The sequence below is a fragment of the Netta rufina genome, assembly GCF_964035555.1.
Source record: "Netta rufina genome assembly, chromosome: 4".
Classification (NCBI taxonomy): Eukaryota; Metazoa; Chordata; class Aves; order Anseriformes; family Anatidae; genus Netta; species Netta rufina.
Genome location: NC_140127.1, coordinates 10,969,354 through 10,984,382, shown reverse-complemented (window position 1 = coordinate 10,984,382; position 15,029 = coordinate 10,969,354). Strand labels below are relative to the sequence as shown.

Here is a 15,029-nt window from a genome sequence, read left to right as displayed (position 1 = left end):
TTGATTTTTTGCATAGGCATATTTTTCTTCCCTTTTAAAGCTTTGTACTCAACTTCATTTTCAACATTCATCTTCAGATACTAAAAGGAGAGTGCTTTACTTTCCATATAGCAGCCACATCCTATTTATTTTCTAACACATGCTTTTAATGGACATTAGTCTGAAAAGTTAAGATCCTCCTTCAGTAATCTTCTAGTAGCTCTTCTGGCACCACTGTTCGAATTCTTCAAAGCTCAGGGAAGCAGCAGTTCTCTGCACTGCAGCTTGGCAGTCAGGCATATTCAACAGTTCCTGTTGGCATTTTTTGACTTATTGTTACTGTGATTGTTCAACAAATCAATTTTTGGAATAGCAGCAGCTGTTATATTCTCCTCTTCCTTGTAGATGCACCTCGAAGAAAAAGAGTAAGTGCAAAAAGAGGACATGGAGGAGAAAGAAGAAAGAGAGTTGCTGTTTGAGCATGAATTTTCTCAAAGCAGCAACATACTGTGCACTAAGAAACAACTGCTGAGTGGTTGAAAAAAGTGGGCTTTGTTGCAGGTTTGGAGCAATCATGTTTGGTGATAGAGCTCCAGCATTTGATGTACTTCCCCACTGCCACAGAGGCAGTGTATCATCATGGGAGTTTGCTGAGAGGTGTGTAACTATTTCTGCCTGAAAAGCCACAAGTCAGCTGTTAACCTGTTTGGTCTGAAAGGTGAACTGCTTTGATGGGGTGGCTTTGTGCTGTTTATTTCATGTGGCAGGTAGCAGTTGGCATGTGTCCTACTGTTTGCATTTTCCGGAGGTTAGCAGTGGTTCTGCATGGAATTGTTCAGCCAGTTGCAGGGAAATGTAATTTCAGGACTATCCTGGCAGCAGTAAATTAGCTATACGTTAGGATGAATATGCTCAGTTTTGCTCTAATGCCCAAGAAGAACTCAATATTATTTTTAGACTTGATTGGCCTGGAAATGTTTGTGAACTGGAGTTTTCAAAAATTTTGCTTGATTTTCCTAATGAGAAAAGAGCACTTTTTCAGCACGTCTAGCAGCATAGGCACAAATAGCGTCAGTATACTTTTTTTACTCCAGGATACCCTCCTTAATCTTCTTTCACAGATAAGAAAGCCCTTTACTTTGGGACCAGAAAAAGAAACTGCCAAACTGGCATTTAAGCAACTTCCAGACCATAACAGAGACTGTGTTTGAGAGACTGGAAAGGTAGACGGCATGCGGTAGCTGGATGCCTGGAGGCAGCAGAGCAGATCTGAGTTATGATAGTATTCACTGTTTCCTGCAAGGTTTATGAAAGTGATGGAAGAGGTTTGCTAGCAGCTGAGAGGCAAGAATTCAGAGGTTATAGGGGAAACTTGTAAGATATCCTTTCCCAAATAATGACCACCTAGGATGCACTATAAGCACAGCCTACATAGTTCACTTTGAACGTGCACTTGGGATAGTTAGCGAAGTTGCCTGTGTGTGCTTTTCAAGCCTTTATGATTTAGAGGATGTCAGTGAAGCTATCTTTTATCCACAATCAGGGTGTGGGTGTGCGTGTGTGCACATTGTCCTCCTTCATGAATTTCAAACACTGGTCATCTTTTATCTTTCAGTGAATGGTCCAAGACAGCTTTATTGTCTATGCAATGCTTTGCTGTCCTCCAGCTCTCATGAGTTTTAAGCATAGTGCCTTTTTTGCTACATTTGCTAAATTTTTAGCCAATATTAGTGTTGGAGCCTCTCAACAAATAGCAGGTTCTTTACCTCTGGAGTAAACTTAGTGATTTTTTTTTATAGATTAAACATATTTTTCAAAAACAGTGCTGGTTTGGCTAATCGTGGAAAACACTCAATGTTACAGAATAGAGGAGTTTAGTGGGGATTTAAACTTAAAACAGAAAGACGGGATGGAGATCTCAAGACTGACCGGAGAGCTACCTGTTGCTGGAACAGCATGGCAGCAAGCCATGTACCAAGTCTTGGGGTGGCTGAAGACCTCAACATGAGGAGAAATTTGTTTTCCTTGCCGTATTTGGCTGTAAGCTCTTCTGCTCCCATTTACAACCAATGCAGTGGGTCAACATACTTCAGAGCTGCAGCCCTGGCTGTGGGGTTTAGATAAAAAGAGGTAGAAAGTGAGCTGCAGTCTTTATGTGTATGTAACTTCCTAAAGCCCATCTCATTAAGCCTTTTGCTTCTCATTTGTCTCTCATTTGAATGCCACATTAGCAAAATGCCTTGTATTTCAAAAATGTCTCTTTGACATTCAACTCCAGCAAAACAGATTTTTGTCTTTAAAGACTGCTAATCAGGATAAATATTTCATTATTTTTTCTTAAAATGTATTTAAAAGACTTCTTTTTGCAAAACAGTGTTTTACTGAATACGTTTAAACATATTAAATTGGTTATGAGTTATTTAAAGTAATTTTTAAGGGAGTAATCCTTAACTTTGAGGGAGGAAAAGATAAAAGGTTGTCAAAACACAAAAGCATGAGGTGGTCAGACAAGAAAAAAAAAAAAAACAAACAAAAAAACAAAACAAAAAAAAAAAAAAAACAAAAAAAACACTAATGTGTACAGCAGTAAATAGCTTTCAGGCACATGTGTGTATTCATTCCTGGCCTGTGGAAGTTTTGCTAGTGGATTCAATGGGATAGTGATTTCACTTAAATATTTCAAACATTAGGGATTCCATTAAAATTGTGCTTAATGAAATAGGATAGTAAACAGTGGGGTTAACAGATAAGCTGATGTCTAATTGACAAAAAAGCCTAAAATTTGACCACTTTAGCAGCTATTATGCAGCAACTGATAAGTCAGCAACATGACATGAATTTACAGCTGAAAAACATACAAACACAAGTTAGAAAATCATCCTTATTACTTTTTTAAAGTGAAAGACCTGTGGTATGGGCAATAAAGGAAATGAAATGTAAACTTCTACATTTATGGGGAAAAGTTATGTTACAAGAGGAAGTAGGTAAATGCTTCCCTATGTGCATTATCGCAGAAAGTTGGAGGTATAATATGAAATACAATCTTGCTAAACTTCCTTATGGTAGGTAATAAAGAAGCAGAAATAGATAAAGGTAATTCAGTGATTTATCCAGTGAGGACCTGGAATGCAGTGCTTGAAAAAGATTTTATTGGATGATGAAGAATTAAAATACATCCTCAATTACTTCACATCTTTTAAGTTATACTTTAATTCTAACATCTTTTTGGCGTTCCTTGATTTCAAGAAGAGAAATATATAGCTCCTACTGCACAGAAGATCACACAAGATGATTGTAATGTTTTTTGATGGCCTTAAAATACATGGGATGTATGAAATAGTTTTACCTTGTTAGAGTAAAGCAAGTACAAAAGAGTAAGCCGTACATGTTGTAATGAACACCATGATATACTAGATGTTTTTAAAAGAGCTGAACTAATGGGGTTATTTTATATATTGGAATATCTTTTCTATGTGATTAGTATGAAATTATGCATTAAAGGAAATTTTCCATCACCACCAACTTTAAACAATTTTGAAATGATAAGAGATTGGTTTCTGTAATTTTTTAGAATGTGAGAAAAATTATAGCATTCAACTACACTGTTTGTTAGAGTAACATCTTTTTCTGGTAAACCAGTTATATGACTTCCTTATGGAGGTCACATCTCTCCTACAACTATTTATATTTCTTGGCTGTGTGTACCCTTCCTTTATCTGACAAGACTTCCTTACTGTAAATATGTTTGATAATGACAGGTGGAGATCAGAGAACAGAGTTTATATACACCAGTTCCGTACTGACAAAGCCAATACATTCTTGAGTCAGTTGCTTTAACAGAAAATAATAATAAAAACAATAACAATAATAATAATGGCTGTCATCTCTAATTTTGAATTACTGGTGTTGAATTACTAGTTAAGTGTAGGGATTCATTATAGGTATGTTATGATGTTTTTGTATAACCACAAAAAATAACTGTGGAAATTTACTTTAGCAGTAAAAGAAATCTGTCTATTCTGTGGTCTTTCATTCCTAGAACAGGTGCCCTCCTATATATATATATAAAGACTATTTTCTCTTTCTCTTCAGGGATGTCTGTCTCTCAGTAATCTTGTCATAAAAATAAAGAGTCAAGTCAATTAAAGGATAATTAGGTTTTCTTTTCTTGTAATCAGGATACGATCTGCCCTTTTTTTAGTCCTTTGATTTCTCCTTTGCAGACTGTATATTGAGCTGAGGGATAGTGTCACTGGCATATGGCAGTAGCTGAACACCATTTGACAGTGTATGCATTTCCCTTGTTCTTATGAGTCCTTATTTCTGTCAAAAGTAAGGTATATGAAATATACCTTACTGAAATATATGAAATTCACTTTAATGGAAGATTATTTTATTATTATTATAATTATTATTATTACTGTACAAGAATGTAAATTGATATTGGCTAAGTACAATTAACCTCTTTTTGTTGATTATTTATTTGTTTGGCTTTTTTGAAAAAGCAAACAATGCCTTTTTCAGAAGGCAGATTTTCAGCAGATATCTGATTTCTGGCATTCATCCATTGAAATTGTACAGGAAAGTCCTTATAAGTGTATACAATTAGAAGGTAGAACAACAAAAATATACAGAGGCATGATAAAGATTTGAGTCCAGCTGATAAAGCAAAAGCCTCATATGCTGAAATGTTTAGGATTATCATTCTATAAGTGTAATAAATACCTCCACTTTTTAACTGAGTATTTATAAGCAATGTGAACATTTTATTTATTCTTTCCTTTCCTAAAGGTATGCTACAGGTACATAGCTATATAGTATATATGCAATTTAACATTGTATCTTTAAAGCTTTTTGAGTCTATTACTTATAAGACAACTATATTCTGATATCTTATTTCACTGAATGCATAGTCATGTGAGCTTCATTTTACAAATGGAATTTCTGGAAGTATAGGAAGGTGATGTTAGAGTAGCAAAATAAATAACTATAAAAATATTAACTTATATTTATAGTGAAAACTAAATGTATAAAAAAAGTATATGAACATTGCCACTGACAAGTCAGTTTTAATTCAGGTGATCTACAGATATAATAATCAGGTTTTAGTAACCATATTCTGGACTTGAGGTTAGAAATGGACTTCATAATTTCAGGCAGCTGGTCATAAAAAATGTATAAGGCACAAGGTGGTGATCCTAGAACAACATATTATGTCTACACGGGACATCAAATACTGTGCAGAAATACTGGTTCCACTTGCAAAGCCAGAACAATGTGTCAGCACAGCAAGAAATGTCAGCTAAGTAGCACTATCCTTCAGAAGGGCTAATTAGCACTTGTGCAGGTTTCCTGCTTGTAATTCCAGAGCAAGCTCTCTTGTTTCCTTGGGACCTTTGTGTCATGCTTCACTGTTCATACTGGATGAAATATGGTCTCTTAAAATGCCCCTGGTGTTCCCATGGATTCACGTCTCCATTTGCTATCTATTCACTTAGGTTGCAGTTATGCAAAAAGATCTCAAGGATAGAGCCTATGATTTTCTATACCACTGTAGCTAAAAGCATGGCACAAGTGACCCTTATTTCTTGGTCTGGACAAAGATAATGAGACCCGAAGTGCTGGGTGAGCACAGGGCCTATTCTGTCACCTTGAATTTCCATTGAAGCTGAAGGGGTTGGAGATCAGGAATAAAGGGGCAGGAGATCAGTAAGGAAGTAATTTAGAGAACAAAAAACAAAGTGTCAAAGACAAACTCTTGGGTGAACTCAGAAGAGAGAACAGTTATATAAGAGTTGCTGGAAGTGGGGGTGTTGGTTGGGGGAGTTGTTTTTGCTAAACATGGGATGTTTCCACAATTAGGCATTTAAAATATTTTTAAACCAGGAGTAAGAGTCCATTGCATCTTTCTTACACTTCATCACAATTTGTCCCAAGGTCCAAAATAAGAAAAGTCTGTCTGGTAAAAATTGCTTTCTCTAGACTGTCTTCCTGATCTTGAGGAGGTCTTAGATAAGATTTGTTACTTTACATAGTATGTCCTACTGTTCTGTAGTCATGTTGTTGGAACACCTTTACTACTTAGTAGTTTCTCATTTGAATTTTTATAGTTACCTGAATTTTAAGCCATAGACTGTGACAAGGGGTACTCTGTATCTAAATGAATTTTGTATCTCTGTGGAAGAATGACTAACAATGGTGAATGGCTCCAAAGTTCCAAATGTTTAATTTGAAAGGTATCATAAACAGCTGTAATACGTAAAAATTTCTATTAGCTTTAGTAAAGAAAAAAATCTTTCAGTTAGCCCTATAAATGCAGTATTGAGAATGCAGAGTAGTGAGTTACTGCAAATTACTGGAGATTAATTGGAAATTCTTTACTGTTTTCTTCCCACTTTATAAAATAATTACGTCCTTTTACACCTTGATGACATAACTGTGTTTTATTAGTTATACGAATGGAAATTTTCAAGGATAATTCCATGCATTAAAAAGATGAGCATCTTAATTCAGCCCTCTGTGGGGTACTTACCACACTGTTGCTATCAGAAAATCTTTCCAGGACATTAGCTGAACACTCCAGGTCACTTGTATTCAACTGGACTGTTGATTAAAAGGGCGTTACAGGAAAGAGATGTGCATTTTAGCCTGCATCTTAATTGTTGCCTTCAGTAAGTAAATAAAGATTTCAGAAGGCTGAAAGGGAGAAAGAGAAATGCTTCTGATCTATGTTGACTGCATTCATTCTGTAACTGATGGCAGCAGAACCTGCAAATTGATCAGGAGCTGGTTCTTGCTCATTGCCTGTTGATACAAGTCCATTCCTTATTTTGACACGCTGGGCTTTGCTTCTTTCATGTATCACATGTTGCCAGAAGGCAGCATCAGTTGATCAATAGGTGCAGATCTGGGTTTAACAGCTGCAGTTATGGTTTAGGTGCTGCTGAAATCAGTAAGAAAAAGTGCTTTTTGAGAGACTTGAATGAAGAACAATTACCTACTGCAACAAAATCACATTTCATATTGGATCATCTCTAGCCTGGAAGCTGCGAGCACAATAGTGAGGAGGTGGAGAAATTAAAGAACTGACATAGTGACAGATGTGGCATACCAAAATACTGAGTTAAACTGTGTTTTGGTAAATTAGATCTGCACTTACATAAACTGTCAAAACTACAAAAGGCATCTGAAGGGTTATAAATTCAAACACATGATTCAGGGCTTCATCTTTTCCATACTTTGGAGAAGTATAGTGTTTGGTTTGTTGTTTTTTTTTGTTGTTGTTGTTGTTGTTGGTTGGTTGGTTGGTTGGTTGGTTGGTTGGTTGTTGTTTTTATCTTCTTTATGTTGCTTTCTATTTTATGAATCTGGGCCTAAGCTGGGAAGGGAGACAGTCCTGCAAAAGGTGCTGAAGTCACTTCAACTGAGACCTGACAAGGGACAAGTGAGCTCTGCTGGGCCATGTAGTTAATACTACATTTTGCATTCCTTGTGTACTCACAAACACAAGAGGAGGAAGTGGTAGAAATCTTGAGAGAGTCCAGAAAGTCTATAGGCTCCTGTCAGAATAATTACTCTCCCTAGAGTACACTTCTTTTAACACCTCTGAAAGCAAAAATCCTTTAGGGTGGTAAAACCTTGTTCTTCAAATGCAGTGTTGTTAGTTGGTTGTCAGGATAGACTGGGTGCACTGTTGAGAGGGTTCTGTGTGTTTTTACTCTCTGTCTGCTGTCAGAATGGTGTATTTAACAAAGTTGCTCTACTTGGAAGAATTATAGGCATTTAAGACTCCGGGTTGCCTCTGGGCATTGGCATCTTAAAAATCTTCACTTTTGGGGGGTGTTTTTTTTAATTCACATCTTTTTCTGTCATTTTATATCGGTGCTTCATCATAAGACATTCAGCAGCAAAATCCATTCTCAAATGTCCTGCAGCAATGTTGTCTTGTCATTAACTATTGTCATATTTCACTTGCTGGGTTTGGAAATGGAAAGTGATGAATGGCTGCAGTGTTTTTTTAATAACATGTCCCATTCTGGAGTTTTCTATAAGGGTAGTCAATTTTCATTACTTTAAAGTGGGTTGCTGAGGGTTTTTGGTTTTGTATTTGTTTTCTTCTTTTTAATATAAGAAAAGGCTGCCAGAGTGACAATTACACAGAGCAACCCTCAAAACAACTTATTGAGCAAACATCTTAAGAACGTTAATTTACAGTTTGGGGTTCCCGGTCTCCATGGATTTAGCATCAGTGTGAAATGATCAAACCTAGAATACTTGGACCTTTCTCATTTTCATGTACTTTAATGCAGGGTTGATCATGATTCAGATCTATCAAAATTTTATTGTATTGTAAATCCATTTATTTTGTTTTGTTTTATTTTAGAGAAATAGACTCCTTACGCAAGGGAGCATGCACTTTTTTTGGATGTATCTGATCAGGAAATTCAGATGTTTAAAACTCTTAGTTTAAGACATTGTTTTATTTTGGCATATTTGAAGCATCAAGGGAGGCTTTTACTTTATTCCCTGTATGTGTAACTTTTGAAATAAATTTCAGAGCCACATTTGCATCCTAATTGTAGCCTATTTCTTGGGTCCACCATTAGGCAGAGAAGGCAGAGGTTGGCCTTTGGGGATTTCTGGAGCAGAGAAGTTGGTGGTTCTAGCTAAGCTACTGATAGAGACGAATGGATTTTTTAATTTTTTTTTTTTATTTTATTTTATTTTTTTTTGGCCTCAGCAGTCATCAGCTGGCAGATCAGCTTCTTGGTGCACTGCCAAGCAGCAGTTTACAGCAGCCTTGCAGCTGCTATAAGCTAGACTGGAACATACTTGGCATGAAGCCACCTTCAGTTTTGGACAAGAACTCAGCCTTCAAACTGGCAAACAGATGTGCTGGGACTGTGGCTTTGCTCACTCATGTCTAATGCTCATGGAATGCATTTGTACCTGCAAGTCTAAAGCAGAGAATTTTGCATAACACTTTTACAGGAGAAATAGGTTAAAAATGAAACTTCAATTTTTTTTTCCTAAAGTGTTTTATTTTTTTTTTTCTTTTTGGGATATTTTTTCTTATTCTGCATAGATTATGAGGATTCTGAATAACTGTAAAATAGACCAGTAAGAAAACTCAGTTGGATTAGATTCTTACAAGTCTGAACTCAGAAAATGAATAGGCTATTATTTTCCACTATATACATAGTTTTGATTTTTTTTATAAATGTTTGAATGATAGTAAAGGAAAACATGCAAGAATTTCAAAGCATGATTGGATGTTGTTGCATTCTTTTTACTGTCATATTTTTGAGACTAATAGCAGACTAATGTTCTCTCTTTTCCTGATCAGAAACTGTTCTTCAGTGTCAATAACAATGCCAGTGTTTTTTTGTCAATGTTCCTATTAAAATCTCTCTTCATTCTGTGGGTAGTTATAGATCTGATAGAATGAATCTGTCTTACCTTGTTAACAACCTCTGTCCTATTGCTGGAGACAGAGTCAAACCAATGTTATACAATTCTGTTGATTTATTGTAAATTTCAATCGATGCTTTAAAATTTAGGTAAATTATCTCTCAATTTGTCACCACATTTTTTGTTTAATTGTTCAATACAAGAGGAATTTCATCAAGTTCCATCTTCACAAAGCTGAGAAAGACCTTCCCCAACCACATACAAATTATTAGACATGTTGTTACATACACACACACTGTGACCCCTCCATTAGCCAACATCTTGAAGCCAAAATTTTGGAGACTTACAAACCCAGTATGTGTTTTCTAAAATGAAAATATGTTAAATATAACCCTGAGAAGGAAGAGGAAAGAGACACCATAGTGTCAGATATTCACAATAGAGCATTTCATTTAGATTAATACTGTAATTTAGATCAAAACAATGTAATCATGTCTTGTACCTTTTACTGGTACCCAGGTTCAATAATATGCCTTTCTTTGAACATATTTCTGCACTCATTTTCAAAACCAATTGGTTGCTCTGTATTAATTTTAGAACATACCTTGATGGTAAATATAACTCATAATAATCATTTCCCTACACTGCTTCTCCTTCTCCTCCTTCTTCTTCCTCTTCTTCCTCTTCTTCTTCCACTTCTTTCTCTTCCTCTTCTTCTTTTTTCTTCTTCTTCACCATCAAGAGACAAAAATAACTGCTAAGCCATTCTTAAGACTATAAGACATCTCATATCCAAGACCTCCAGCAATTTTCTTGTTTATCACTAGAAGTGGCCTCAGTATCCATGGATGCAACCATCTGCAGTAAAATGCTTAAACTCTGATTATTCACAGGTTGTATTGGTTTTGACTGAGTAATCTCGTTGAATGAGGACTAAAGGGATAGTTGCTTATTAAACAGATAAATTATGCTTTCATGGGCACTTCAATAGAAGCTGTAAGAAAGGGAAGCACTTAATCTTAGACATTTCACTGAGCAGTATGCACTACCATGAAAAGTTGAGGCATTTTTATTAAAGCAGATCAATGCAGTATTAGTGTCTATTTTTGTCAGTGTTTGGGCAAGGTTATGATTCATCTTAAATGTACTGTAATGTTTTCCATCAGTTTAACTTCAATTCTCAAAGAAAAAAAAAAAAAAAAGGCAAATAATGAAACAATTTTAAGCACAGAGAAGAAAACGACATGAACAAGAGCCAACATGGATTACAAATCAAATCAATTGCCAAACCAATCTAATTTCATTTAATAGAACAGTAACAGGCCTTCTGGCTAGAAGAAAAGCTGTAGATATCAGATTTCTTGCTTTTAGACTTTTTTAAGGCTTTTGACACTGTTTTATAAACATACCATGCAAACTAAATGAAACAAATATAGAACAAACTGCAAAACCATCCTTGGATATTACTTACCAACGGCCCAGTGCAAAAACAGAAGGCTATACTAAGTAGGGTTTTATAGTGTCCTGTAATATTCATTTACTATCTGGATTATGGACTAGAGAAAAAATTTATTAAATTTACAGATGACCTGAAGTTGGGTGGGAAATAAAATGTGTTAATTGATAAAATTGGAAGTCAGATTGAACTTGATGTATTAAAAGTCAGAGGGAAAACGAAAAAATTCAGCAAAGACAAATGAGGAAATAGGCTATCTGACAATAATCAGCTGAAGAACTTTGTAATGGTTTTATAGACAAAAGTTTTGGAACTATTGTGGACAGCCAGATGACCAGGGAATTACCTTAAGTACTATACTCTTGAGCCATGTACTTCAAGAAAAAAAAGAAAACAAAAAAAAACAAAAACAAACAAACAAACAAACAAACAAAAAAAACGTGGAATTACTGAAAAGAATTACTACAGAAAAGGCAAGTGAAAATGACTCAGATCTAAAAGATGAGGAAAAAAAAAAATCAATGTGATATTTTAAGTTCTAGAGCAAAGAGTAAGGGGTAGCTTGACAGCATTCTTCAAAGACAAAGAGTTATTTAAAGATGAAATAGCAATTCTATCAGGAACAGCATGGCGATAAGCTGATCCTGACCAGAAGTGTAGAACAGACTAGATGTCCCGTCATGAAGCTCCTCCCAGTACTATGGTACTATGGTATGGTACAATGGAGTATTCATATTTTCTATAACTTTGATTATTCTTATATCATAGAAGATTCCTTCCCTCAGGGAACAATTTAAATACTTTAATTTACATCAGCAGTTCCTAAAGGTTTTGTTTGATTGTTCATTTGCTTCTTTGTTGTTGTTGTTGTTTTTCTTATTATTATTATTTAAGAAAAATGAAGGAAATGCTTGAAATGAGAAAAAAAATGAATAAAAAAAGCTTGAAATACTTTCTTTTATTTTCATTAAATTTATTTAGTAATTTTAAGTGCAAACAGACATATTGGTAATCTTAGGATATTTATGGCTGTTGTGGAATGAAACATCGATTTTTAGGTTGTCAAAAAGCATAGGGTGAGACATGGTAACTCCAGAAACATTCTCTTACCACAAGTATTATATTTTTACATAAGTATTATATTAAATATATATTTTTGGCAGGGTATTGAATTTGAGTCCCTTGTCACAGTAGGAAGATTTTATTTATTTTTTATTAATAAATAAATAAATAAGTGATTAAACTTACAGATAGGTCTTCCTGGCAGTGACTCCCTAGAAATTAAACTGAATTTCTTCTCAACATCTATGGGCTGCAGGCATGAAAACTTAAGCAATATTTTTTATAGGTGTTCTACTCCCATTTATGAGTCAAGGCACAATCAGCACTGAATAAAGTAATAAAAATGTTACACCAGTCCATTTTTTTTTTCTAGAACTACCAACTCTGATGTCTAAAATGTGCTGCAATACTTGTACTTGTATCCAAACCTACATATGAATCTGCATAGAAGCATGACCATTAACCTGACTACACACACATTAAAAAAAAAAGAAAAAAAGAATTGTAAGCCATTACTATTAACTATTAATCTTATGCGTTGCTTAAAAAAGACATGCATGCAAAATGATATAGATTGTCCCAAAACAATACATATGTTCCCAATGGAATCATGGAAACATCCTGAAATGTTTTTTAGCAAAATATTGTTGTAAGATTTGGGAGTATTTTTGATTCCCTCTGCTTTATTTTATATATATACACACATATATATATACTGCATATAGCAATGTAAAAGTCTAGAAACTGTGACTATGTCTTCTTAGAGTTCTGTTGCAGAAAAACTGCATGGTATAATATAGATTTTATTTATTTATTTATTTTTTCAAATGAATGGCAGAAGTTGGTGCTTTCAACAGAAAGCATGGCAGGGATAAGACAAGGGAAAACACATATTCCAAAATAACATAGAAAATAAAGTACTATTTCCTCACATAATTGCAGAGATAACACAGATTTTAAGTAGATTGCATTAACGATTTTTGAAACTCATTTCCAAATATTTAAGCTTTGTTTTGCAAAAAGGTGTCATATATGCTTTGCAACAATTTATAAAGATCTCTTATGAAGCTTTCTTATGAAGTCATGTAGACTCAAAGCTCAGGTTCTAGGCACTAGACTTCTGAACATTCAATACTTGGCTAGTGTAATTCCTCAGCCAGAAACATATCTCCCAGTGAACTTGCCTATTACAGCCTGTCATAGAACAGACAAAATCTTGCTCTGACTGTACTAATATTTTCCCCTCAACACTTTATTTTAGTTTAGACAATGCAAATTTGTCTAAACTATTTGTTTAGCAGACAATGCAAATGTTTGCTAAATGTGTGGAAGAAGGATTAAATGTGGTCTCACAGGCTAATCATAACCTCTCAGGCCAGGTGTTCTGCACATCAAAATGAAGCATCACACTATATGCACACCAGAAGTCTATAGTAATTTGCTTTACCATGGATAGATAAAGCACCTTTATTTACACAAATGTAAATGCCTGTATGCTCACACAGCTAATCAAAATTTACTAACACTCTGGAATCCTTACACTGTATTTTTTTCAGGCAGCTGGTATAAAATTACTGTTCTGCTCTGGCAGAGCATTTCGACATGTATTTAACGCTAAGTACACTGTGAAACACCTAGATTCAACAGACATGGAAAGCTGGGCTTAAATGAGGCATGAAGATATTCTTAAAACACATTATTAACATTTTCTAATAATTTGAGAGTATTAAGTGTTGAACTCTATTCAATAAAAGTTCTTGTTTCATCACATAAAATGCTTTTGAAAATCTGTTAGCAGTTCATAGAACTTTATTATCCTTTTATATTGTTCTGGAAAAAAAAAATACTTTCTGATTTCAACTATTTTTTAAGGAATTACCCCAGACCCTTACATCTAATAAGTTTTTTTCAGTGTTTCTGTTGTTGTTGTTTTTAAATACAAATTAATACTTCATCCATTTTATGCTAACAATGTTTTGGGAGTTTTATCGGTATTTGAGATTCATCTTTCATTTTAATTCTCCAGCCCCATCCTCTGTACATATGTAATAAGGAGTCTTTTATATACCGTCTGCTGTTTTCCTGCTAATATGTTCTGTTGCTAAAACTTCTGGCTTTTGTTTGTTTGTTTTGCCACAGGTTACATATCCAAACAGAATGGTGAACCAAAATCTCAGCACAAGGGACAGAAAGTCAGTACATACTCCCACAGAGGACCCTTTTAGATACTCAGGCAACCGAGCAACAACCTATGAAAGCAAAAGCTGTCAGCTGTCTAATTTGTGTCTGAGCAACCTCCTGAAAGAGAAGGAGATAGTGGAAGTCATCAAGCATACTAGAGGCACATATGAAACCCTCACTTCAGAGGTCACCCAGAACGGTTTGGCCACCACGACACCAAGCACAGCAAAGCCAGCATCCAAGACAGACAGCTACCCACTCTTCTCAGGAGCTCCAAAAGACCAAACTGCTGTACCTCGGCAACATACCACTTTCACAGGGAGACTTGGCCAGCCTCCAAGGGGACCCATCTCTTTACACATGTACAGCAGAAAAAATGTTTTCCTCCACCACAATTTGCACACAGCAGAGCTGCAGACTTTAGGTCAACAAGATGGGTAACAGTGTATTCTTGCCATGGAAAGAGTGTCAACTGAAAGGAAACATAAGCTCACCTACAGCTCAGTCTTAAGTTTTCATCTGCTGAAATAAAAAAAAAAAATAAACTAAAAATTAACATTGTGTATAGGTTTCATACTTTCCCATCTAGGACTGTAGCATACGGATGAATTAGATTGTTAAATAACTAGATTGATTTGTCACACAAAAGTCGCTATTGGTAGAATAAATGGGATCATTTGCCTGGCACTGATAGTCCAAAATTGGCTAAGTATTTTTTTCTTTTGTCTTTATAAGCCACCAACACAACCTGAAGTTCTAGAAGGTGATCTTAATACTATGTATGTTTAATAATGTTACTGTTAAAGTAGATGTGAGGAATGAATAGGTACATAATTAGTAAATCCTCTTGAAATTCATATGGACTAGGGAAACAGTCAGAAATCTCTGAGGACCACCCTCCTCTTAAAACTACAATAAAATTTACTCACTTGTAGAGGTG

General features: G+C 35.1%; 1 protein-coding gene across 1 annotated transcript in view; it reads left to right on the top strand.

Moving 5' to 3' along the window:
• Positions 1-14,530, top strand: part of CCSER1 (coiled-coil serine rich protein 1) — a gene marked incomplete at both ends in the record, with an annotated part of 580,304 nt that extends 565,774 nt beyond the window's left edge. Inside the window, one exon of the mRNA XM_084286653.1 lies at positions 14,048-14,530. Coding sequence (XP_084142779.1) covers positions 14,048-14,530 — 483 coding nt within the window. The remainder of the gene's footprint in view (positions 1-14,047) is intronic.
• Between the last annotated feature and the right edge of the window lie 499 nt (positions 14,531-15,029).